The sequence below is a fragment of the Chelonia mydas genome, chromosome 7 (assembly GCF_015237465.2).
Source record: "Chelonia mydas isolate rCheMyd1 chromosome 7, rCheMyd1.pri.v2, whole genome shotgun sequence".
NCBI lineage: Eukaryota > Metazoa > Chordata > Testudines > Cheloniidae > Chelonia > Chelonia mydas.
The window spans coordinates 33,763,836-33,789,400 of NC_057853.1; the positions used below are offsets into that span (position 1 = coordinate 33,763,836).

Here is a 25,565-nt window from a genome sequence, read left to right on the forward strand (position 1 = left end):
AATTTCAGGCCTTCTTAAACATCATCAGGAAGGAAAAAGGGGACAAACACAGGTCCCTTTTAAAAATCAAGATCTCGTCTGACCTGCATAGACATGCTGGCCCTGATGTTCGGGTCTGGCCGAGCTAGGTTTGGTGCATGACCCTGTGGGGGGCGGGAGGGGCAATGGTGTCTGTGTGGGCACCTTTGTACTCCTCAGATTCCCAGGGCCCTGGGATCCCAGTTTGGCCTTTTTGCATAAGCTGGAGCAACCCCTGAAGGCTTCTCTGTCTTCCTGCAACCTATAGTGGCCCAAATGGCTGTTGCAGTAGCTGGGGATTGCTGGAATGCAGCAAACTCCGGTCACGCCCCGCTCAACACACTGGCACACCCCCTTCCCCTAGGGATCGCCCAGCTGCACAATTAGGCCAACTTTAAGGCTGCTTTGTGCTACTGGAGTAGTGAAAAGGATGCTCAGGTAGGGTCAAGGTTCTGTCCTTAAGGGCCTGATTCTACATTGCTTTACCCCTTGTGCAGTCGTTCATGCCTGTGCAAAGTGGGTGTGAAATACTTCCATTGGGATTGGATAGCATTTCACCACCACTTTGTGCAGGTGAAGTGACCTCACAAGGTGCGAGGAGGCTGGCCCTAGAGATTCTGTGGCACTTTCTATACAATTATGGGAAGAGATTGCTCAGTGAATTTCTCTTCCCACTGTAGTGCAGTTCTGCGTGCTGGTTGGCTGCCACCCTCCGTCCAGAATTGGCTGCGTTTAAGTGGTGTGTTAGTTTGCAAAACATTTTGTCTTAAAATTAGAACTGTGCCAAATGTAAAATGTTGCTGTCATCCCTCATACTGCAGGGCTCCCAAACTTCATTACGCAGTGGTAGCTTTTAATTACTAGTTAAACCACAATTGTTTGCTGTGCAAATCCTGTGTGTTCGAGAGAGTGAGAGCAAGGCTTTTCTGTTGCACTGCAGAGCACTCTGTTCCAAGAAGCAGTCGTCATGGTGTTGAGAAATTGGTTCTCCAAACCATGTCCTAACTAGGGCTTTCAATTAATCGCAGTTAACTCACGTGATTAACTCAAAACAAATTAACTAGATTAAAAAAATGAATTGCGATTAATTGCAGTTTTAATCACACTGTTAAACAATAATAGAATACCAATTTAAATTTATTATAAATATTTTTGGATGTTTTTCTACATTTTCAAATATAGTGATTTCAGTTACAACGCAGAATACAAAGTGTACAGTGCTCACTTTATATTATTATTTTTTATTACAAATATTTGCACTGTAAAAAAATAAACAAAAGAAATAGTATTTTTCAATTCACCTCATGCAAGTACTGTAGTGCAATCTCTATCATGAAAGTGCAATTTACAAATGTAGAATTATTTTTTTACATAACTGCACTCAAAAAATAAACAATGTAAAACTTTAGCGCCTGTAAGTCCACTCAGTCCTACTTCTTGTTCAGTCAATCGCTAAGACAAACAAGTTTGTTTACATTTATGGGAGATAATGCTGCCCTCTTCTTATTGACGATGTCATCTGAAAGTGAGAACAGGCATTCGCATGGCACTGTTGTAGCCAGTGTTCAAGGTATTCACGTGCCAGATATATTAAACATTCGTATGCCCCTTCATGCTTTGACTTGTAGATTGTACTATCTTTTGTTTATCTTTTTTACAGTGCAAATATTTGTAATAAAAATAATAACATAATGTGAGCAGTGTACACTTTGTAGTCTGTGTTGTACTTGAAATCAATATATTTGAAACTGTAGAAAAACACCCAAAATATTTATAATGAATTTAAATATTCTGTTATTGTTTAACAGTGCAATTAAAATGGCGATTAATTTTTTTAATCATTTGACAGCCCTAGTCCTAGCTGACTACTGCCATCTCACCATGTATCAGACATACAGCTAGATTGAGGTCCTCTGCCTATACGAGGCATTCCAGTTTGCTCAGTTTAGCTTTATAGCAGTAGGTATTGTTAGGCGTTTTGTGGTTTCTATTGCTAATGATCGTTTGCATTACTTTGGTGATATTCTCCTGCTGTATCACTTTCCCGATCATCTGGTTGACTTCCTCAAGTTCTCTGCAGACTCCAGCCTGTTCAGACCTCTTCAGCATACACCTCAGAGTGATCACTTGGAGCCATCCTGAAGGAGCTCTGTAACCACTGCAGAATTTGTTCTCCTTGTCTTCAAAGCCCTCATTCCTCCATCTGCCTCCAGACTCTTGTCTGCCCTTCCACCTCACCCAGTCCCTCTGCTGCACCACTTGCTTCCTTTCCCTCCTCTCCTCTGCCATGACTCTGCACCTCCATCCTGTCTTATAAATACTGCAAAATCTGCCCCTTCTCCACTATAATCAGTTAGCTGCCAACTACTGTATTAATGTGTATTGTTACCAGCCCTCGGTGTTTCTCCATGTATGCTGTCCCTCCCCAGCCTCATGCCCTCGTCCCGTAACATGTCCATAGTTGTAAGGGTTGTGTGCCGTGAGATAGTTGCACAAACAACAGTGTATTAAAATAGCCTTTAATTTACTGTAATTTCCATCCTCTCTGGTCTACTGGAAGCATATTTTTGCTTGTCCATCTGCTGTCCGTAGCAGATTGTATTGTTTGACCTGAGTGCTCCTTAGCATCTGCTGGCTTTCTCCCAGTCTCTAGCTAAAACAATCCACCCTCCCTACATACAAAAAGCTCTCTAATAAACAGCCAAAGAGGAGAGCAATACAGGCTATTTAATGTGCAAGCTGGAACTGGTTTCTATAGAGAATGGGACAAAACAAATTTCTGGTGTAACATTAGTGTAATTTGGCTTTGATGGGGTTATATCAGGGAGGAATTTAGCCCATTGTTTCTAAGATTTTCCATAGGCCATAGAAGAGTCTATTTAAGAAGCAGCAGAGGAGAAAGTAATTTGTGCAAACTAAAGAGCCAGACAAGTTGTTACTGTGCTGACATTAGGCACTAAAAGCCATGTTGTGACTAAAGAACTGATTTATTCTATATCTGCCAAAATGTGAAAGCTATAAACAGGGACATTGGGTGAGAAAATGAAGGCTACACATTTAAACTCCACTGAAATATAAGACAGTAGGGTCGCTTTTCAGGACAGCAGAATAGAGAAAATGTTAACTTGTTGGCTTAAAAATGGGCACTCATTAAGGATTGTTAGAGCTCCTGGGCCTGACTCTTCCTGCACTTACACCATTTTTACTCTGGTGCAGCTGCACCAGCTTCCGTCGCGTTACTCTTGGTTAGTGTTATCACTGGAGTTCTGAATCAGGTCCAGTTTCTTTTAAATGAAATGCAGAATGGAGGTTCTGGTGACTTGTTTTCTGTGTTTGGGGAAAAGATGGATTTTTTGGGTAGCTTTAACAAAATGAACCAGAAAAGGTAAGACTCTTTTAGGTGCACCTGTTACTCCAAATGACTGTACTTTAGAAATGGGAACAATATGAGGGGGCTGATCTTTGTTGATAGCTAACATTTATTTCAGTTTGCCAACTTGAAAATTTATTAGAAAAATAATAGGAATAAGAAACAATTGGGAAATCAGTTGTGCTGTATAATATCCCTACTATCCTTGTATTATACAGTATGTTAGGAAAACATAAATGTTAGTTAATCGCACAGGGTTGGTTTTGCAGAGCTATTTTGTTGTGGATATGCTACTGTGGAAATTACACAATGAAATAAGTAGAGAGATTAAAACTAACTTAACACTCATCTTTTTCAGATAAAATCTTTTAAAATGAAAAGCTCAGAGGAGATAAGTACAAACACTATTGTTAATATAACCTTAAGATTACACTGGTAAACATGAAACAGTTGGGAAATGCAGAAGTTAAGGTGCTTCTAGAAACTTTACTTCAACCACTCATTGTACATAATGGGTCCAGTCCTTCATTGCCAGTGATCTAAAACTCCCATTTTCTCTTGGCATTAATTTCTTAGGACCAGAAAGAAGTGTTGATGTCACTGATGTCACGAAACAGAAAGACTGCAAGATGAAGCTGAAGGAGTTTGTTGATTACTACTACAGTACCAACAGGAAAAGAGTTCTCAATGTAACTAACTTGGAATTTTCAGATACAAGGTAAGAGGGAATAATTGACCAGCCCACTCCACAGACCGTGGAACCATTCCCCCTGTAGAATACACGGTGTCCTAAAAGCTCTATGAGATTTGCCTAGTGGAGTTTTGAGTCCCTTCTGGCCTCTCCTGCAGGTTTCTCTGCTGGAGGTGCTGTGACCTCAGCATACTGATTCTCCACTGCCTTGCCCCTTGTGTGGTCAGTTAGGGCTTGTCAGCAGGGGAAAGTTTGACCTGTTATACCAATGAGATACAGTTATGCTGCTGTAACTCCCCATGTGGACACTCTTCTGGTATACTAGTGGCTTTTTTCAGTGTCACTTTAAACTCCTTCCCAAGTGACGTGAACTAAACTGAAAACGACCTGGGAATTATACTGGTCTAATGATATCTTAAATTCACACCTTCAGTTATACTAAATTTTTTCCCCATGTAGACATGGATACTTATATGAAACAAGTCAAATATTGGCAGGAGGACAAAAGAAGAGATAAGGCAAAGGCATAATGAAACTGCAGAGAGATGTGTAGATTAACCAGGTCCTCCACATAAACTTCTCAAGGGATGTTGTGGGGAGGGAAGGTCTTGTTTTCCAAGCTTGTTTCTGACACAATAGGAATCTTCTGTGATGTAAGAACTGTAACTGGAGAAAAGTTACAAATGTAAGATCTCTCTTGGACAAGGCTCTGTTTTTGTGTGGAGTATAGCACCAAGCACATTATCAGTGCAAAATTAATAAACAACATTAGTAATTAGTGATAGTGCATCCCAACCTATCAGCCTGTGGATCCTCACAGGGAATTCTTCACTTCAAAACAAGAGAGAGCAAATAAAGATCTTGTACTGTTGCTAAAGTGTTGAGCTGAAGTCTTTTTGCCTCTTGAATTGAGCTCACCACAATACTGAACCTGGCAGAAGCAAAATGCACTTTCAGGCTTTTTTTTTTTTTTTAAATTAACAAAGCCAGAATAAAAAGGGGCGAATGGTCTTTGGAAATCTGCTGTAAGATAAAATTATCCGTAACACCTGAGAGTCCGTGGAACTTGGACTCCTTAGTCACGTTGGCACTTCTGAAAATGTTACCCTCGGTCTGTTTTCCTTGATTATATTTTTGTATGTGTCCCCAAGAGCACAGTACTAAAATGGTGGGTAGGCAAGCCCTTGATAGATATTCGGTAAAGCCGTCCTAGGTACCTGTAGACACTGGACCAGATTCTGATTTCAGTACACTGGTACAAATTCAGTGCAACTCCACGTGGATTAAACAATATACAGTGGAGTTATTCTGGTTTAATTTAGTTCAGGGTTTAATGAGAGCAGGGTTAAAGTAAATATAGTCTGGGGATTTTGTGGAGGGTGTGGATGCCTCTGCTTCAGTGTTTGCAGGTAATCTGTTATCTCTTTGACTCCAGGTCCGTCCTGACGTTGACCTTATGTGACAGTGACACTGACTTGAGCACAGGTGTTTAGTTGTCCCTGAATATGTGTCCCTGCTACAGCACTGATTTGAAGCTAGCTGCAAAATTTAGTGTTTGAATGAATTTCAGTTTTAGAAACCTCAGAGGTGGGGAATCTCCCATTCTGCACTGTTTCATGTTGTGTTTTAGGCTCTTAACAGTCCCCTCTATATCTGAAAGTACAAATTACTGTGTTTTGGTTTATACAACCATATTCAGGACTTTGAGTGAGATTATACCCAGGAGTAGCTTCAGTGGGGGAGTTGAATTTATGTTATCCTGAACCTTATGCAGCCACATGAATCCTTTAGATTTGCCTTGTACTCCTTCTGGGCAATCTAGACATATATAAAGAAAATGTCACCAGGGAAAAGGACCCTTTATAAAGACCACATCACTACAGAGAAAATGTGATGAGCTCCAGCAGAAAAATAAACAGTTATGATTTTAGAAGAACATTCCATCTTGCTGAAAAGAAAGAAACAACAACAATAATTAACACAGACTAGAAAAAGATGGAAAGATAATTGCACGTTAATTTCTTTTAATATCCAGAGATTTCTTGCCTGTGCTCTCTTGTATTTATTGTTTTAGCCCTGGTCTACATTACGAGTTTAGGTTGAATTTAGCAGCGTTAGATTGATTTAACCCTGCACCCGTCCACACAATGAAGCCATTTTTATCGACTTATTGGGTTCTTAAAATCGATTTCTGTACTCCTCCCCGACGAGGGGATTAGCACTGAAATCGACATCGCCAGGTCGAATTTGGATTAGTGTGGACGCAATTCCACGGTATTGTCCTTTGGGAGCTATCCCACAGTGCTCCCGTGTGACCATTCTGGACAGCACTCTCGGCTTGGATGCACTGGTCAGGTAGACAGGAAAAGCCCTGGGAACTTGTGAATTTCATTTCCTGTTTGGCCGGCGTGGCAAGCTATCAGCACAGGTGACCGTGCAGATCTCATCAGCAGAGCTGACCATGGAGTCCCAGAATCACAAAAGAGCTCCAGCATGGACCCAACGGGAGGTACTGGATCTGATCGCTGTATGGGGAGATGAATCAGAACTCCGTTCCAAAAGACGAAATGCCAAAATATTTGAAAAAATCTCCAAGGGCATGAAGGACAGAGGCTATCACAGGGACCTGCAGCAGTGCCACGTGAAAGTTAAGGAGCTCAGGCAAGCCTACCAAAAAACCCAAGAGGCAAACGCCCACTCGGGGTCAGAGCCCCAAACATGCTGCTTCTATGATGAGCTGCATGCCATTCTAAGGGGTGCCCCTACAACTACCCCACACCTGTACATGGACTCCTGCAAGGGAGTCTCATGCAACAGGGATGAGGATTTTGGGGACGAGGAAGATGAGGAGGAGGGGGAGGTTGAAGATCGCGCACACCAGGCAAGTGGAGAAACCGTTCTCCCCGACAGCCAGGAACTGTTTATCACCCTGGAGACAGTACCCTCCCAACCCAGGTTCCCGGACCTTGAAGGCAGAGAAGCACCTCTGGTGAGTGTACCTTTGTAAATATAATACAGGGTTTAAAAGCAAGCGTGTTTAATGATTAATTTGCCCTGAAGACTTGGGATGCATTCGCGGCCAGTACAGCTACTGGAAAAGTCTGTTAACATGTCTGGGAATGGAGCAGAAATCGTCCAGGGACATCTCAGTGAAGCTGTCCTGGAGGTACTCCCAAAGCCTTTGCAAAAGAGGGCAGCGTGTGGTCCTGGTGTTTGCTGGCATTCAAGCAACATCCATTCTTTATCTCTCTGTGTTATTCTCAGGAGAGTGATATCATTCATGGTCACCTGGTTGAAATAGGGGAATTTTATTAAGGGGATATTCAGGGGTGGCTGTTCCTGGTGGGCTGTTTGCCTGTGGCTGAAAAGAAATCATCCTTGCTGTTAGCCACGCGGTGGGGGGAGGAGTGAAGCGATCATCCCAGAGAATTGGGTGTGTGTGTGTGTGGGGGGGGGGGTTAATTGGGTTTGTGCTGCACGTTAACCCAAAAACATCAGCCCCTCCTTTTAAATGGCCAATGTGTCTTTTTCAGTTTTACTCTCCCTTTTTTTCCTCCCGCAGCTGCAAATATTTCAACGCTGTGACTAGCATCTCCGTCCCAGAGGCTAGTGCAGATAAGAAGGCGAAAGAACTGCACTCACCATGAAATGTTCTCTGAGCTCATGCAGTCCACCCAAACTGAAAGAGCCCAGCAGAATGTGTGGAGGCAGACAATGGCAGAGTCCAGGAAAGCACAAAATGAACTCAAGGACAGGTGGCGGGAGCAACAGGAGAGGTGGTGGGATCAAGAGGAAAGGTGGCGGCAGCATGATGAGAGGTGGCAGGATGCAATGCTGAGGCTACTGGAGGATCAAACTGATATGCTCTGGCGTATGGTTGAAGTGCAGGAAAGGCACAGACCACCACTGCAGCCCCTGTGTAACCAACTGCCCTCCTCCCCAAGCTCCATAGCCTCCTCACCCAGATGCCCAAGAACGCGGTGGGGGGAGGCCCTCTGGGCACCCAACCACTCCACCCCAGAGGACTGCCCAAGCAACAGAAGTCTGGCATTCAATGAGTTTTCAAGTGCAGTGTGGCCTTGTCCTTACCTCCTCCCCCACCCCACCCGGTGCTTCCCTCCTCCTCCACCCCTCCTGGGCTGCCTTGGCAGTTATTCCATTTGTGTGATGAATTAATAAAGAATGCATGAATCTGAAACAACAATGACTTTATTGCCTCTGCAAGCGGTGATCGAAGGGGGGAGGGGAAGGCAGTTGGCTTACAGGGAAGTAGAGTGAACCAAGGGGGCGGGTTTTCATCGAGGAGAAACAAACAGAATTGTCACACCGTAGACCTGGTCAGCCATGAAACTGGTTTTCAAAGCTTCTCTGATGCACAGTGCGCCCTGCTATGTTCTTCTAACCACCCTGGTGTCTGGCTGCGCGTAATCAGTGGCCACGCGATTTGCCTCAACTTCCCACCCTGCCATAAACATCTCCCCCTTACTCTCACAGATATTGTGGAGCACACAGCAAGCAGTAATAACAATGGGAATATTGGTTTCACTGAGATCTAACCAAGTCAGTAAACTGCGCCAGCGCCCTTTTAAACGTCCAAATGCACATTCTACCACCATTCTGCACTTGCTCAGCCTATAGTTGAACAGCTCCTGACTACTGTCCAGGGTGCCTGTGTATGGCTTCATGAGCCATGGCATTAAGGGGTAGACTGGGTCCCCAAGGATAACTATAGGCATTTCAACATCCCCAGTGGTTATTTTCTGGTCTGGAAAGTAAGTTCCTTGCTGCAGCTGTTCATACAGACCAGAGTTCCTGAAGATGCAAGCGTCATGTACCTTTCCTGGCCATCCCACATTGATGTTGGTGAAACATCCCTTGTGATCCACCAGTGGTTGCAGCTCCATTGAAAAGTACCCCTTTTGGTTTATGTACTGGCTGCCTTGGTCCCAAGATAGGGATATGTGTTCCGTCTATCGCCCCACCACAGTTAGGGAATCCCATTGCAGCAAAGCCATCCACTATGACCTGCACATTTCCCAGAGTCACTACCCTTGATAGCAGCAGCTCAGTGGTTGCATTGGCTACTTGGATCACAGCAGCCCCCACAGTAGATTTGCTCACTCCAAATTGATTCCCGACTGACCGGTAGCTGTCTGGCGTTGCAAGCTTCCAGAGGGCTATCGCCACTCACTTGTGAACTGTGAGGGTTGCTCTCATCTTGGTATTCTTGCGCGTCAGGGCAGGGGAAAGCAAGTCACAAAGTTCCGTGGAAGTGCCCTTACGCTTGCGAAAGTTTCGCAGTCACTGGGAATCATCCCAGACCTGCAACACTATGTGGTCCCACCAGTCTGTTCTTGTTTCCCGGGCCCAGAATCGGCGTTCCATGGCATGAGCCTGTCCCGTTGCCACCAGGATGGCCAAATTACCGGGGCCCGTACTTTGAGAGAAGGCTGTGTCCATGTCCTCATCCCTCTCATCACCGCGCTGCCGTCGCCTCCTCGGCTGCTTTTGCAGGTTCTGGTTCTGCATATACTGCATGATAATGCGTGAGGTGTTTACAATGCTCATAACTGCTGCGGTGATCTGAGCGGGCTCTGTGCTTGTCATGGTATGGCGTATGCAGGAGAGCAGAGTTGCAGGGGAAGCGGTGGTTGGATGACCAGTTTTGCAGACCTACTGCACTGTCTGCTGCCAGGACACAACAGCTGAGCGGGCTGCACGCTTGCCGTGGTATGGCGAGACAAGAGCAGCCGAGCAGAGTTGCAGCGGAAGCGGCCCTGCGAGACCACCAGGAGAGCAGAGTGCCAGCGGAAGCGGTGGATGATGACAGTCATATAGAGGACCTGCAAGGTGGATTCATAGCTTCAGGAGAGCAGAGTGGCAGCGGAAGCGGTGGATGACGATGACGGTTAGCAGTCCTACTGCACCGTCTGCTGAAAGCAGTATGGCACCCGCATGGAAAAAAGGTGCAAAACGATTGTCTGCTGTTGCTTTCACAGAGGGAGGGGTGACTGACGACGTACCCAAACCCACCCCTGACAATGTTTTTGTCCCATCAGGCATTGGGAGCTTAACCCAGAATTCCAATGGGCGGTGGAGACTGCGGGAACTGTGGGATAGCTACCCACAGTGCAATGCTCTGAAAGTCGACGCCAGCCTCGGTACTGTGGACACACTCCGCCGACTTAATGTGCTTAGTGCATTAGTGTGGGGACACACACAATCGACTGTATAAAATTGCTTTCTAAAAAATCGACTTCTATAAATTCGACCTAATTTCGTAGTGGTGACATACCCTTAGTGATTTAAGCTTGTTTCCACATAAAGAATCTAAAGTAATTTCAGAGTTCAATGATTATAAGTATTTTCAATAGGGATTTTACAGCTTTCCACTTTTAGGAGACAACAGTGATGGGAGGTCTTTTATTCTCAGGATTGCTGGAGCCATCACTCATATGCTGCTGATTTAGACATCAACTACCAAATATTTTATTTCTTAACAAAGACCGTGACATTTTAATTGAATCTCACACTCCATCTTTCCCTGCCATTTTAACTGGAACAATGTTATCAGGCTCTGACGGTGAGCATAAATGATATATGCCTGTCAAACGGGAGCATATAATTTTAGATTGATGTTCAGATGCTCTCATTTAAGTGACCATTTTAAAGTGCCCTGTGTTGGAGAAACAAATATTTGTTCTAAGTATTGACCTGGTTTAAGTAAAAGGTTAATTTAGTTCAAGCACTACATAGTCACTTTTTCAGTTCTTCATGTCAGCTTGTGATTGAATGTGCTTGAATGATCTCCCTGAATAACACTTTCTCCTCATTTGAAGTTTTTGAGAAATCACGGAGACCAGAACTGGCTCAAGCCCTCATTAATTGTATTAAGAATGGCCAGCTCACTTTGCCAAGAAAAGGAGTAATTTCTCAGCCCACCTGGACTCCTCCTATCCGTGACATCAAAACGTAACACGCCTACTGTATGCCACCATACGGTCACTAAACCTAAACATCACAATATTGACACTGTAAACCATGAGCTAATTAAACAACATTAATAATGCCAGCAGCATAAGTCCACAGACCAGTAAAGGATCAGCATGTTTCATGAAGAGATTTAAATCCTGCCAACTTCTGCTTGTGAACATTTTTCAGCTTATTGTAATAGTATAGTTTCCTTATGCCTGAAATATTCCAGATCAGGTTCTGATCTTAATTACTTTGCTCTAAATTCAGAATAACTCCATTGACAGGTATGGAGTTACTCCAGATTCAGATTGATGTAAAAGATCAGAATCCAGCCCTTTCCTTTCTGTACATGATGGCTATTTTGATCATTATTAAAAAGGTTTTTTATCCTCTCTGTTAAGAATGTCCAGTTTTGTAGAACCACCAGACATCGTTAAAAAGCTGTCTTGGGTGGAGAATTATTGGCCTGATGATGCTCTGCTGGCAAAACCAAAAGTGACCAAGTACTGCCTGATATGTGTGAAGGACAGCTACACAGATTTTCACATAGACTCTGGAGGGGCATCGGCTTGGTACCACGTGCTGAAAGTAAGGAGTTACATTTTACTTCCATTTAATAACCAATTCAATTCTTAGACCATCATGAAATACTTCGGAGCTCTTTGGCTAAGGTAAAGTGTAACAGTAATAAAAATATAGGGCCAGGTCCTCAACTGATGTAACTCAGTGTAGCGCCATTAGTTGGTGCTGTGCCAGTTTACATGAAGGATATGGCCCATAATGTATAAATTGTCTAAATCTTCTCTTTCAGAGCACTCTAATTTAAGGATTAATTAGTTAATGTTTGTGCAGTACTTTCTAAATTTAAATCTCTCTATAAAGTTTAAATGTTATTAGTATTATTCTATTCTGCTGTTACTCTGATACAGTAGGTCTTTTCCATCTGTCACTAATATGATCCCAAAGTCTGAGCAATTATCTACTAATAATGAACTTTGTACAGGTTTGTATATAAACACATGATCCTTTTTTAAAAAACTTCTTAGACTGTATGTGATTCCGTTTTCTGTCATGTTACTATACCGGGATTCTATTCAAAATTGTCTAGCAAACCTTATTTAAAGTGTGTTAAAATATGCAGTCCAACAGCCATTCTGTTGCAGTTTCATTTGGTTTGGATGTTTGTTGCTAGCTGCATTTTTTTTTTTTGAATTCAGGGAGAAAAGATATTTTATCTCATCAAACCAGCCTCTGCAAACATTTCCCTGTATGAACGCTGGCAGTCAGCAGCAAATCACAGTGAGATGTTTTTTGCAGACCAAGTGGATAAATGTTATAAATGCACAGTTAAGCAAGGACAAACGCTCTTTATCCCATCAGGTGAGTAGGTTGCTAAAGGTGTTCTGTGTAGAGTATTCCCTGGAATATTAAGAACAAGTGCTGCTTTGTGCGTGCAAGCTTTGCCTAATTATAAATTATTCTCTTCTCTGGGGAAAAATGGTATTTCGTGTGCTTACTTGGTTGGCCTCATCAGATGAAGCACAGATTCTGTGTGCCTTGCTTTATTGTCATTTACATGGTGCATACTGAACAGCAGATATTATCGTAATTTAAACCAGAGATCCTTATTACTTGTCTGTCATTTCAATGATGTTCAGCGAGTATTCTGCTCTAACCGAGCTCCATGTTCCTCTCTGCCTTCCATGCCAAAAGGATGCGGCGGGAAGAAGAATTAACAGATGTCTCAGTGCAGGAAGTCTGTCTACTTTAGGTATTTGTGTGGCCCCCTTTACCATAGGGTCTGAGCACCTCATGATCTATAGAGTATTTCCCAATAAGGAACTGAGACATAGCGGCTGCATGACTCTCCCAAGGTCACACACATGGAGTTTGTGGCAGGGCTGGAAATTGAACCTGGATCTCCCAAATCCATGGCTAGCACTCGAACCACTGGGCCACCTGGGAAAGCGCACCCATTCAAGGCAGCAGTTCTGCATGCTTTCCTGAATCAGGAGTGCAGGTCGAGAAGCAGAACCTCCATGGTGCATGCAGTCCCCCCTGAGAAATTTGAAAAATGTTGACCACTTCTATAGTGCTGACTTCCCTAGTGCTGTGGAGATGAAAAGGAAGGCAGACTCTGGCCAAAGAATATTGTACTGTACCAATATTTAAAAGGAGTAAACTCCCGGGAGAGAGAGAGAGGAATTATTTAGGATGATCTAGGAGTAATTGGGTTGAGTTAAGCAAAGGAGTGTTTTGTCTGAACATCATGAACATTTTATAAGGGTGAAATCTATTCATCTGTTGAAAAGCCTCCCAAAGGCAGTGATGGAAGACATTTAAAACGGGACTGGACAAAGCATTAGAAAATATACCTCAGGGGACAATCCTGCATTGTTACAGGGATGGATTAAGCGATCTATTAAGTTTCTTCCATAACTAATTTGGACCGTTCTGTGAAACAGAAATATTCAGATTGAACAGAGATATTTAGAGGCCTTAATTTCATTAATAAGAATTTCTATAAAACCACCTAGCAGCTCTGAAGAAAATTTTTTAATATAATATATATAATGTTAATATTTGTATTACACATTTGAGACATCCTAAAACGAGTTGCATGGGATTCTGTCATGAGTTAAGACACCAGAACTGATTCAAGAGAATAGTAATAGATTCAGAGAGTTTATGAAGGCCAGAAGGGAACGTCAGATCATCCAGGCTGACCTCCTGTATAGCACAGACCGTTACGTTTCCCCCAGTCACCTCTGTATTGAGCCCAGTCGGCTAAAGTATGTCTTCCAGAAAGGCGCCAAGTCTTGACATGAAGATATGAAAAAATGCAAAATCCCTCCCTTCCCTTTGTAGAATGTTCCAGCAGATGATCACCCTCACTATTAAAAATTGGTGCCTTATTTCTAATTTGAATTGGTCTGGCTTCCGTGTCCAGCCCCTGGTTTTTGTTCCACCATTCTGCACTAGAGTAAAGAACCCTTTAGTACCTTGTGTTTTCCCCCTGTGCAAGTACTTAGTTATATACTGTCATCAAGTCACCTGTCCATCTTCTTTTTGAGAAGCGAAACAGATCGCATGCTGGAAGTCCTTCGCTGCAAGGCCCTTTGTCCAGCCCTCAAATGATTTTGGGGGCTCTTTTCTGCACCATCTCCAATTGTTCAACGTCCTTTGTAATGTGGACACTGAACTGTACTCAGTATTCCAATATTGGTCTCACCAACGCCATCTACAGAGGTAAAATCGCCTCTGTGCTCCTCCTCACTACCCCCCTGTTTATACATCCAGGGTTCCCATAAGCCCTTGCTGGCACAGCATTGTACTTGGGAGCTCATGCTGAGTTGCTTGGCCACTAGGGTATGTCTGCATTGCAGTAAAAACCCTGCGGCACCGAGTCTCAGAGCCTGAGTCTGCTGTCTCGGGGTCGCAGGGCGAAAAATTGCAGTGCAGACTTTCAGGCTTGGGCTGGAGCCCCAGGCGCCAACTTTACAATGTGTTGATCCCCGGCTCCGCCCCAGGCCCCAGCCCCACTCCACCCCTCCCCCAAGGTCCCACCCTGCCTCTTCCCGCCCCCGCTCCACGCCTCTCCCCGCCCAGTTCCGCCCCCTCCCCCGAGTGCGCCGCATCTTCGCTTCTCTTCCCACCCCCCAGGGCCTCCTGCGTGCTGCAAGTGGTGAAACAGCTGATGTGGCGGGCAGGGAGGGAGAGGCGCTGATTGGTGGGACACCAGCAGGCAGGAGGTGTTGTGGGAAGTTCTGACAGGGGGGCTGCCGGTGGGGGCTCTGCACCCACCATTTTCTCCCCATGTGTGCTCCAGCCCTGGCCTATGGCTAGAGCCCTGGTTCTGAGATCTAGTCCCCTCGTGGGGTCTCAGAGGCCAGGTGCCAGCCCGAGCATGAATGTCTACACTGCAATTTTAAGCCCTGCAAGCCTGAGTCAGCCACCATTGCCGTCGGTCTCTTATGGCAGTGCAGACACACCCTTAGACTCCTAAGTCCTTTTCAGAGTCTTTGTTTTCCTATGATACTGGGGAGCTAAGGGTCTGTGTCTCTGGCCATTGTTCCACTCCAGCCCATAGGCTGGAGAAGCAGTTGCCTGAATGCTGCACAAACCCTAGCTGCAGATTGTGGATGGTAGATGTTGCTTTTTCAACCCCCGTATTCTCAGCACCGGCATCTTTATAGAGATGCAGCCTGATGAGAGGTAGCACGGTCCAGTGGATGGGACACTGCACTGGGTTTCATGAGATCTGGATTCTACTCATGGCTCTGCCTCAGACCTGCTTGTGCCTCTTCCCCTCCCCATGCCTCAGTTTCCCCTCCACCCCTTTAGACAGGTCTTTGGAGCAGGGATTGTCTCTCTCTCTCTCTCTGTTTATACAGTGCCTAGAACAATGGGGCTCCTATTTGAGTTGGCATGTCTCGGTGCTGCAGTAACACAAACAATTATTAATAATATTAATCCTGGTACTCATGCTTTACAGGCAGCATCCAGAGCACCCATTTCTTTCTCTGTGTGTAGTCAGAATTAATTACGCACTTGAATTTTTTGCTTTGACCATAGAAAGTAGAAAGTAGGTGTTTTCCTGATGACCATATGTGAAACTGTCTGGCGGAGTAAACACTGAGCAGTTTACAGGATCCCTATGTGAGGGGGTTCAATTGGGAGCAGCTTTTTGGTATGAAAATAAAATATTTGGAAAACACCTGTTCATAGCACCACGCTTGAAGCCCTTATCAGGAGTTGTCAACACTTGGGGTTTTTTACACTTGATGGTCTGAAAACAGGTACTGTTCTGTTCCTGCTGTTTTTCAGAGTAACAATAAAACAGTCGCTCTCTGACTGATCTGTGCAACATCTTCTCTCTCTCTCTCTGATCTTGCTGCAAGTGAATTAGCAAGACTCCCATGGGAGATGAAGGTGCTCAGCATGTTACAGGATCAGGCCCTTATGTACAATGTAAACAGCGGGGGCTAATTCAGCCCTGATTTAAGCACGTGCAACTCTATTTACTACAACAGAATAACCCTTGCTCACTAAACGGGCTGGAATGGGCCCATGATCTGGATGGCCACACAGGAAGTAAGATACTACATGGACTGCAGCAGCATGCTGTTACAAGTTACCAGTGATAACAATTCCAGGTTTTACTCAAAGTGTCTCTTTTATTTCTCTGTCTTTTACAGGTTGGATTTATGCAACTCTCACACCTGTAGACTGCCTAGCATTTGCGGGACATTTTCTACATAGCCTGAGTGTTGAAATGCAGATGAGGTACTTTGTCTGTGTTTTCAGCTTTTCCTTATCAATTTTATCTGTACTTTGATTTCAGATTGAGGTTCTGTATTTAGAATCACTTGTTGATTTGGGATCTGAAATTTTGGCTCAGGGCTAATTTTAGTTGTAAGGAACTTAAGATTTCCTTTACAGGTCAAACAGACCATGAATTGAGCCATACTCTCTTCTAAGAATTATCTTGAATATTTAATATTTATGTCCGTGTATGTTATGGGCCAAATTGGAAGCAATGCAAAAGTTAGACACTTCCGCTTTCTTAAACTCATTTATATTTACTCATTATAAAGTAAGTATATTATTAAGTACTCATTTATACTTAGACTCCTCAAGACATTATTTAACCTCAATCTAATTAAATGCAAGGGTATCTAAGGGTATGTCTGCACTTTAATTGTTGGGTGAATTGCAGCATGTGTAGACAAATCCAGGGTAGCTCCAATCTGGCTCAGTGGTGTATTGGTAAAAAAAGAAGTGGGTGAATTAACCTAAACTAAACTCTATGTTCCCCAAACAAGAAGTAAGTGGCTAAACTTTCTTTAGCCATATTTACCCTCGACTATGCTACCGATCTAGCTAGTTCACATTCCAATAGCGATGAGGCCACCACATCATGGACTTCAATGTGGGCTAGCTGCCCGAGTAATTACCCAGGGCTCCAAGGGGGCTTGTCACAGCCTGCTGTGAAGTGTGTGCTGCCATGGCTTCACTGCTATCAGTTTATGAGCTAGCTAGGTATGTCTACACATGCTACATACATACTCCTTGGTTGCAGTGTAGACATACAGTACGTTGTTTTAATTTACGCACGAGGGTACCAGAAGAAAAGAGATATGTTACATTACTGTGGGAGATGTACCTTACAACACACTGTGCACCTTTCTGAATATGGCCTTCTAACTGCCCAGCTGGGGACCTTACCAAGTGTAAAGTAAAGATCTGTTCTGAGGTCAGACAAATCGTGCAATGAGACCATTTTCCATCCTTAATTTACTGTTTCTTTTTACTTGTGTTATTTTAATGTTGTGTTTTAGGATTGATTCCAGCCTAGTTGATTAAAAAATACAAATCTGGGAAATAAATCCATAAGACGTTTGCATTCTAATGTGTCAATGAGCTATACGTTTCTTTTCACTTGTAATGCTGCTTGCAGTCCGTTACACTTAAAGTGCATTTTTGCTTTGTATCACAGAGCGTACGAAGTGGAAAGGCGGTTGAAAATTGTCAGCCTAACCCAGTTTCCAAACTTTGAAACGGCATGTTGGTATATGGGAAAGCATCTGCTGGAGACATTCAAAGGTAGAACACTGTTCCATGCACTCTGTTTTCTCAGCTGTGGTTATGTGAGGATAGAGTTATCATTATTTTCCGTTGATGTGCAAGCCAAAAGATGGACAGAGGCCAAAATCACCAGTTCTTGATCTAGCAGAATCAAGTCTTTGCATTTTACCTAAGATACCAACGGAAGGTAGAGATAAATGTGCTTAGCTGGTGTGCAGGCTAAAAAGAACATATACAAATTTGGAAAGTACTGACCTACTAGTACAACCATGTCAGGTCACCATCTTATAATACAGTAATTTCCCCCCAAATCATTTAAAGGGATTATTACATTTTGTACTGCAGAGAGGAGCCTCTCTCTGTCTCTTATCTATGCTAAAGCCCCTAAACTGTTTAGCAGAGTTGAAGACAGAGCTGAGTTGTATCACAGGGCAACGGCATTGTAAGGTAGTATCGCTTTTCCAGAGAGTCTGAGTGCCAGATTTGCAGTCATGCCCTATGCTCTGTCTAAATTAGTGCCAAATTCTGCCGACCTTAGATTGAGTAGTGACTCATTTCTCAAGTGCTCCATTGATTTTAATAGAACTACTTATACAACAAGTTGCTAATTACCTGGTTGTAAGGGCAGCAGACTCCGGTCACTTGGTAATGTCAATGTGACCTTCACAGATGCTGAAAAGTAAAGTTTTCTGGGAGCACAAGAGCTGCTGAACTGGATTGCTTCAAAGTTAACAGATACATTATATACATAGATACCACACACACGTTTTATTTACTGTAATTATTTTGCTCTTCATCTTAATTTCTTGTCACAGCATCATCTGGAGAGAGAGAAACACAGAGATTTTTTTAAATAAATAAAATAAATGGATATAATTTAAATAAGTAAGACCAAAGTTTCATCTGCATGTGGGCTTCAACGGGGTCTCCTTTTGACTTAGCTGTGAACAAAACTATAATGAGCAGAATTATTTGGGGTACCTTATATCTCCAAAACAACAAATAAATTGTTTGCCTGATGAAAGCAGTGTGTTATGTTATAGGCATCTAATCTGTGGCAGCCCTCTTTAATGAAGTATTTTAGATACCAGTTTTTTTATTCAGAGTGACCAATATCATTTAATTCTAGCAGAAATAAAAGAGAGCAGCAGATTTACAAAGTAAGGGCCTGATTTAAAGTCCGCCAAAGTCAATGAGAGTCTGAGCACTAAGGTAAACCACAAACATTTGTGTCCTAAGACCAGTGTTTGTGGCTCCAAACACCCCCTCACCTCCCACCTCAGTGCACAGCTAGACATTTTTTAGTAAAGAATTTTAAATAGAAAATTGGCCACCATGGTTGAATATTATTGAATATTTCCTTTGCTTAGGTTTGCACAAAGCTGGGCAGCAGCCTCCTTCTCATTTAGTCCAAGGGGCAAAAATTCTTAATGGTGCTTTCAGGTCGTGGACTAAAAAACAGGTAGGAAAATGTCTTTTTTTTTTTTTTTAATATCCTGTTTCATTGCTTTGTGTTGTAGCAAGAACAAAGAATAGGACAGAAGAACAAAAATAGCATCCATGTAGCAAAATCAGTAATCCTAGTTTCTTGGAGAGAGGGAGATAGGGCTTATATTATTAGTGGAGCAGCTGGTAGCCTGAGATGCTAAAAGTCAGGCATATAATTATGTGCATAAAAGTGGAAGTTGTCCCTACTTCTTGAAAACCAAGATGAATTGACAACAAGCTGCACACCTTGGAGCTAGAGAAGACTTCAAAAGATTGGAGACCTTGCAGGCCCGAATTTCCTCTCAAATACACCAGTTGTAGCTCAACTGACCTCTGTGAAGTTACTCTTGATTTACACCAGTGTTAAGCGAGAGGACAGGAGCTTTAGCGAGGAGGCAGAACTCCTCTGTTCAGTCACAAAACAGGAGCAATAGAAACACTAGCCCTGCAAGTTTCCTCAAATGGTATGGTCTGCTCATCCAGTGTAGCTCAGCCCTAATTGAGTGGAACCATTTGCAGAGGTACAAGGCTAGTTGGGTCTCCATACCCAGTCAGCCCTTGGCTTTTCTGATGAGTCTGCCAACTGTGCGTCACTTGTGCTGATGGTGTTGTGATGAAGTCTGCTGAGCAGAACTAACACCACCAGTCATTGCTCACAGGCCACCCAACAAATGTCAAATGGACATAACTTTCATAAACTACTGACCTGGTATATAGTTGAACCGTATATAGAAGAAAAAGGCACCATATTCCATCACCAATCCTCTGACCTTTAGTTTCTAAGAGACACCGTTTTTAAAGGGGAGCCCCATTATGAGTGATCCCAGTAATCACTGTTTTCTTCTTTTAATCGGTCTAATTCCTTTTGGTTTTTAATTTTATGCATTTTTTTCCTTGATGTAACTCTTGAGGATAGGGTCAGAAGTACATCGATGTAAACACTACTCGACACTTTCTGACATCTTTTCTTGGTTGCCGTAAATCAGAGCAGCTCCACTGAAGTCAATGGTGATACTTCCATTTACACCAGATAAACATCTGGCCTGGTACCTTCTTTTAGTGGAGGAGTTAAAGATATCTGCCATGCTGAAAACTTGTCAGGAGGAGAGTTTATGAGCGAGTGGTGCCTACAACCAATATACAGACTTGTACTGCAGTTACAAATGTCTCGGAAGAGGCTACTACAAATGATCCTGTCTGTCTGTGGAAGTCGTCTCAACTGGTGGGAACTTCAAGGGGAAGGGCACACCTCTTCTGAGAGAGATAAGGCTGTGCACACGTTCTGGTGGTCCCCACAAGGACAAACGTTTAGAGAGATGCAAACTGAAAAGGAGAAGGGAGCGGGTCAATCCAGAGAAAAATGGCATTTCTAGCTCCAGTCAGTTTTTGTTTTCTTCTGCTTTGGCTTCTTGCTCCTAACTAAGAAAAGCAACAGGAATTGTAATCAGGAATGCATATTGTCAGAGCAACTCCGCCTCACTTATATTGCTGCAACTCATTAAAGTTCAGTTACGATTTCATGGGTCACACTTAATATTGTTTCCATCTATAAATAGTTTATAAAGGGTTAATGAATGATTAATTGATGTCATAAGCATGTCACAGCCATGAGTAGTATGTTCGTATAGGTGATTATAAGCATATCAATAGATGTTAATGGTTTTAAGCCAGAGTAATAAGCCACCCTTTGATCTGTTGGATTCTATAATCATTAATTTATGAAGCTGTCATTTACTCATTGATTTATCCTTTATGAGCTATTTGGAACCTTAATATAAAGTGTGACTGTTTCATAATTGTTCCTACATAGAATTGATTTACTTGTTCCATGTCTCTTAAGATTAGCTGCTGAATTTCCAAGTACATCACAGCATACCTGTAGGGTCACAATTAGGGAACCTGCAGCAGGGATTGACAGATGTAGGGTCAGATTTTCAGACACTGGGCTCTGTTTTAGCAGGGCGTGAGCAACGGAGGGCACAAGTTTGTACATAGAGTTTAGATCAATTAGATGTCCGTGCCTTATTTGCATGCAATCAACCCACAGCAATGGAAGACTGGTTAATGCCGAGCTCAAACTTTGGTCCTTAGTAACCTGCAGTCCATGTCCTCTGGGTGTCAGAGCGGACTCTGGTTTGGAAGTTCTCTCCTCACTGTCACCCTATTTACTTGTCTACCAAAGTGGCTCTCAACCTTTCCAGACTACTGTACCCCTTTCAGGAATCTGATTTGTCTTGCGTACCCCCAGGTTTCACCTCACTTAAAAACTACTTGCTTACAAAATCAGACATAAAAATACAGAAGTGTCACAGCACGCTATTACTGAGAAATTGTTGACTTTCTCGTTTTTTACTGTATAAGTATAAAATAAATCAATTGGAATATAAATATTGTACTTATATTTCAGCGTGAGACCTGAGCCTGGTTTTCACTTGCCACCTTTGTCTGAAACCTGAGCCCGGGGCGGCAGGGCTGAAGCTTGCAACTTAGCTTTGTGGTGCCCCTGTGGTGCGGGGTCCTGGGAATTGACCTGCTCGCCCCCCCTAATGTCAGCCCTGCACTTGTGATCCCTCTAAACCTGTCCCATGACCCCCCAGGAACTGCAACCCCCAGGTTGAGAAACACTGATCTAGATGAGTTGAGTACCCCCTGGAAGACCTCTGAGTACCCTCAGGGGTATGTGTACCCCTGGTTGAGAACCACTGGTCAACCTGGTAAGCAGATATGAAATAGTGGGATAAAAAAAGTGCAAACAAGTAATAATTTATAGGGGTCTGGTGCAGTTATTGACATCAGAGCTTGGGATGTTATAACATGGCATGCGTGTACAAATTTCATTAGCTCCCAACCCACTCTGGCAGCAAGGGATTCACCTATTATCCTCAATTAAGATACTCTTCTGAGATGTTCTCTACCCTGTCTTCTGGGTGAAGCTGTAGGAAATGAACTTATCAAAAGAAGGCACAGAGGGAGGAAAGAAAGGAAGTGCTACAGTTGTAAAATCACACATGCTATCTGAAAAGAACTATTGATTTTATAAGTAGTTATCCATAGGGAGCAGAAATAACACACTGACAGGGTAAAAACATATTTGTCTCTTAGTTGAACTGAATCATCTAATGTTGTTTGTGTTACTTGATCTGAACAAATAGAAAAAATATAGATGGGTCAGTTGACAAGTCTTTTGATTGTGTGTGAGAATAATATTAAGGGCGTGAAAACAGCACAGTGGCTGTGTTTTGTTTTAGGCTCTTGCCGACCATGAAGATGAACTCCCGGAACATTTTAAACCAGCACAACTTATCAAGGACCTTGCCAAAGAAATAAGATTAAGTGAGGTTTGTGTTCTTTCCATAATATTAACTACATCATGCATTTTTCGTAAACTGCAGCATAAAATGGAGGATTATTGAAATAAGTGAATCGCTTTCTCATTACATTCCTATCAGGAAAATTAATGGGAAATTTAGGAACAGTGATGTTGTTAAGGCAGTCTCTCTCCTGTGCTGATTGGCTGTTTGCTCCGAACCCCCTTTTACCCTGCCTCACAGTCTCTTCCTCAGCCTCAATCCACATCTGCTCCTCCTTATTCTCCTCTTTCCTCCCCTTTCTCTTCGCATCTGCTCTGTTCTGTTCACCCATCTCCCTTCACGTTCTCTTTAGCTAATCCCCACCTAACTCACTCCACAAAAAAATCATGGCACTAACATGATGTTTGCCACGATCCTATTGATCACTTTGCTCGTGTGTTACACCCCTTCCCTACCATACCATCTGTGCTCTCTGTTAAGATTGTAAGCTCTTCGAGGCAGGGCCTGTCTACTGCTACTCTGTTTGTACAGTGCCTAGCTCAACTGCTTCCTAGCCACTACTGGAATAAATATGATTAATAATAATAACGTGGCACCTAAACCTGTAGGCCATATACAGTACGCCTCTTAATACACATACACACGACTCATTGATATTGGTGGGAGTCCTACAGTGGATCTAGAGTAATAGATAGCCCTGTATATTTAATGACATGCACTATAAAGCTCTCTCTTGTGTTTTGAGACTGACGTTTAGTTTTGGTCCATCTCTTTCCTACCCATGCCTTAATCACTGACATTGAAATCTGTCTCTTCCTTTTATGCCTTTTTATGTAAAATCAGAATGGCAACTTAAGCAGAAAATAATTTCTTTTTAATTAGTCAGAAGCTGTTAATTTTAACTGTGCAGCTTTTTACTGCTTATTTTACCTGGGGGTGTGAAACACGGTTCTGCTGCATTTATCACATCTGAATTAATTTGAAATGTATTCTGTTATGTCTGATTTGCATTTTAAACACTAGACCATCTAATTTCACAAGTTTTTTTTTTTCCATATTGGAATTCTCTGGATAAAAGAAAAGGACAAATAAAATCCAGAGACCAAACTAAGGAAATGTAAATAAATATCTGCATCTTAAAGTGTAGTCAATTAATATTAGCTGCTTTGATATGAAACCAGCCTTTCTGCTTATGGAAGTATAGCTTATGTGACTGGTCTTGTTTGGAACAAGCATCCCGATACTTCAGAAAATCAAATGCAGCTTTACAAATAAGCCTGATAATTAGTATGTTTATCCAGAGTGGCTGTGGATCACCCCACCGGAGTCCCTAGTGTGGTGCATTTTTTTTAATGGCACCCTTGTGCTACCATTCCTGAGTCCCCTGAGCACCAGTACAGCCTCTGGTGGAGATCAAAGCACCTGTCATCTGTGCTGGCTGTCAGCAGCTCCCAGGGATTGTCCTGGGATGTGGGGATCAGCTGGTTGTAAGGGAACCCCAGCCTCATCCCTTTTACCTGGCCTCTGCACTGGCAGCTGGGAGGGAACAGTGCAGGAGCATGCTGGAAAGCCATAGGCTCCCTGAGGATTCCCCTATGTTTCCTGTCCAGCCTGGGCATGAGCATCCTTATCTTTATAAGAAGGTGTTAGGGTTTTATTTCCCATGAGGGAAGGGAGATGCTGCAGAATAACTAACGGTCTTGAAGTTGGAACTGAATATGTTTCCATGTTCTGCCAAACTACAGAATGCTTTCAAAGTCGTCAAAACAGAAGTCAGTGCCAATGTGAAAGTAGAGGAAATCTGTCCTGTGGAGAAGCAGGAAGTGCCCTCGCCTGTACCAGTGACTCCCCCTCCGCCACCCGTAGAAAAAGTTCCGAAAAAAAAGACTCCAAAAGCTGTGAAAACCCCCAAGCCTCCTAAACCGCCCAAGCCCCCCAAACCTCCCAAACCGCCCAAAACTCCAAAGGTCAAGGGAGAAGGGAAGAAGAAAGGAAAGAAAGTGAAGGAAAGCCCGCCACCCGCCATTCCAAATCTGGACCTGCTGGAGGCGCACACGAAAGAGGCTTTGACAAAAATTGAAACGCCAAAGAAGGGGAAGGTGCGTCACATTGTTCTAACTACTCTCAATGGTTTTTAAGTAGCATGGAGTAAGGCTTATGGTCAGGTGTCTCATGCAGGAAAAATTAAAACGCTGGCTCCATTGACGTAATGAAAGTTTTGCAATGGAACCCGGTTGCCCCCCACTTCACTTAATTGTTTAAATTTGGTCTACAAGAAATAATATTAAGGCTTTTAAAAAGTAGTTTGTATGCAGTTTGTGAAAAATGCCTCTGAAGCAACAGATAGGAGATCAAAGCATTCTTTATAGTGACCTTGGCAAGGGAGAAACAAAAAAATTTTCTAATTTCTCTGAGCATTAATATTTGATTGAAACTCCAGCTATTATGTCAAAAAGAATCAGTGTCAGTGTGATTTTTTTCTTGGCGTAAAATATTTCTTTCTTCCAGCCGATTCAGATATATGTTTATAAAGGGAGGGGTAATTAACTTGGGAAAATTGGAGCTCATCTCCTTCCTGTTTAGGAGTATGTGGTGATTTTTTTACAGGCTGCAAAGAATGTTTTAAGTGTTCCCAATAAGGAAGTTGTTAATAAGCAAAATGAGGTGGAGAAATTTGAAATTCGAGAGCACAATAAGAGCAAAACGGAAGCCAAATGGAAATATAAGGTAAAGTCTGTTGTTAACTTGTGCTGCCACACTGGAGTACAGTAGCACACAGCAATGGGAAACACTAGAAATTGGGGAATAAGCGGTGTATCTTCTAGCAGAGTATAGTACAAACACTGTGCAAATATAGGGCCTAATCCCAGACTTGCTCATTGGTTTTACAAAGTGTTACTCCATTGAGTGCTTTGGTGTTACTCTTGATTTACAGAGGTGTAAGCACACAGAGAATCAGGCCCCCCAGAATTATGGAAAGATGTTAGAATAATTATGGAAAATTAAAGAAAGATTTTCAGTCAGAAAATAATTGTAGACAGCTCTGAATAATCTTACTCCCACTCTGTAGTCATGATTCTGATCTGAATTACATCGGTTTAAATCTGCGATAACTCCAGTGAAA

The 25,565-nt window shown here is 42.9% G+C and overlaps 1 protein-coding gene across 3 annotated transcripts in view; it reads left to right on the plus strand.

The window, feature by feature from the left end:
- The window catches only part of PHF2 (PHD finger protein 2), a 142,074-nt gene that overhangs the window by 85,588 nt on the left and 30,921 nt on the right, over positions 1-25,565 (plus strand). For 2 of the 3 annotated variants that reach the window (XM_043550692.1, XM_037903781.2), the window contains exons 6-14: positions 3,965-4,106; positions 11,456-11,642; positions 12,272-12,434; positions 16,253-16,340; positions 17,554-17,660; positions 19,013-19,104; positions 22,379-22,468; positions 24,187-24,540; positions 25,049-25,168. In XM_043550692.1, coding sequence (XP_043406627.1) covers positions 3,965-4,106; positions 11,456-11,642; positions 12,272-12,434; positions 16,253-16,340; positions 17,554-17,660; positions 19,013-19,104; positions 22,379-22,468; positions 24,187-24,540; positions 25,049-25,168 — 1,343 coding nt within the window. The remainder of the gene's footprint in view (positions 1-3,964; positions 4,107-11,455; positions 11,643-12,271; positions 12,435-16,252; positions 16,341-17,553; positions 17,661-19,012; positions 19,105-22,378; positions 22,469-24,186; positions 24,541-25,048; positions 25,169-25,565) is intronic. The other variant, XM_037903782.2, reaches the window with a different exon arrangement.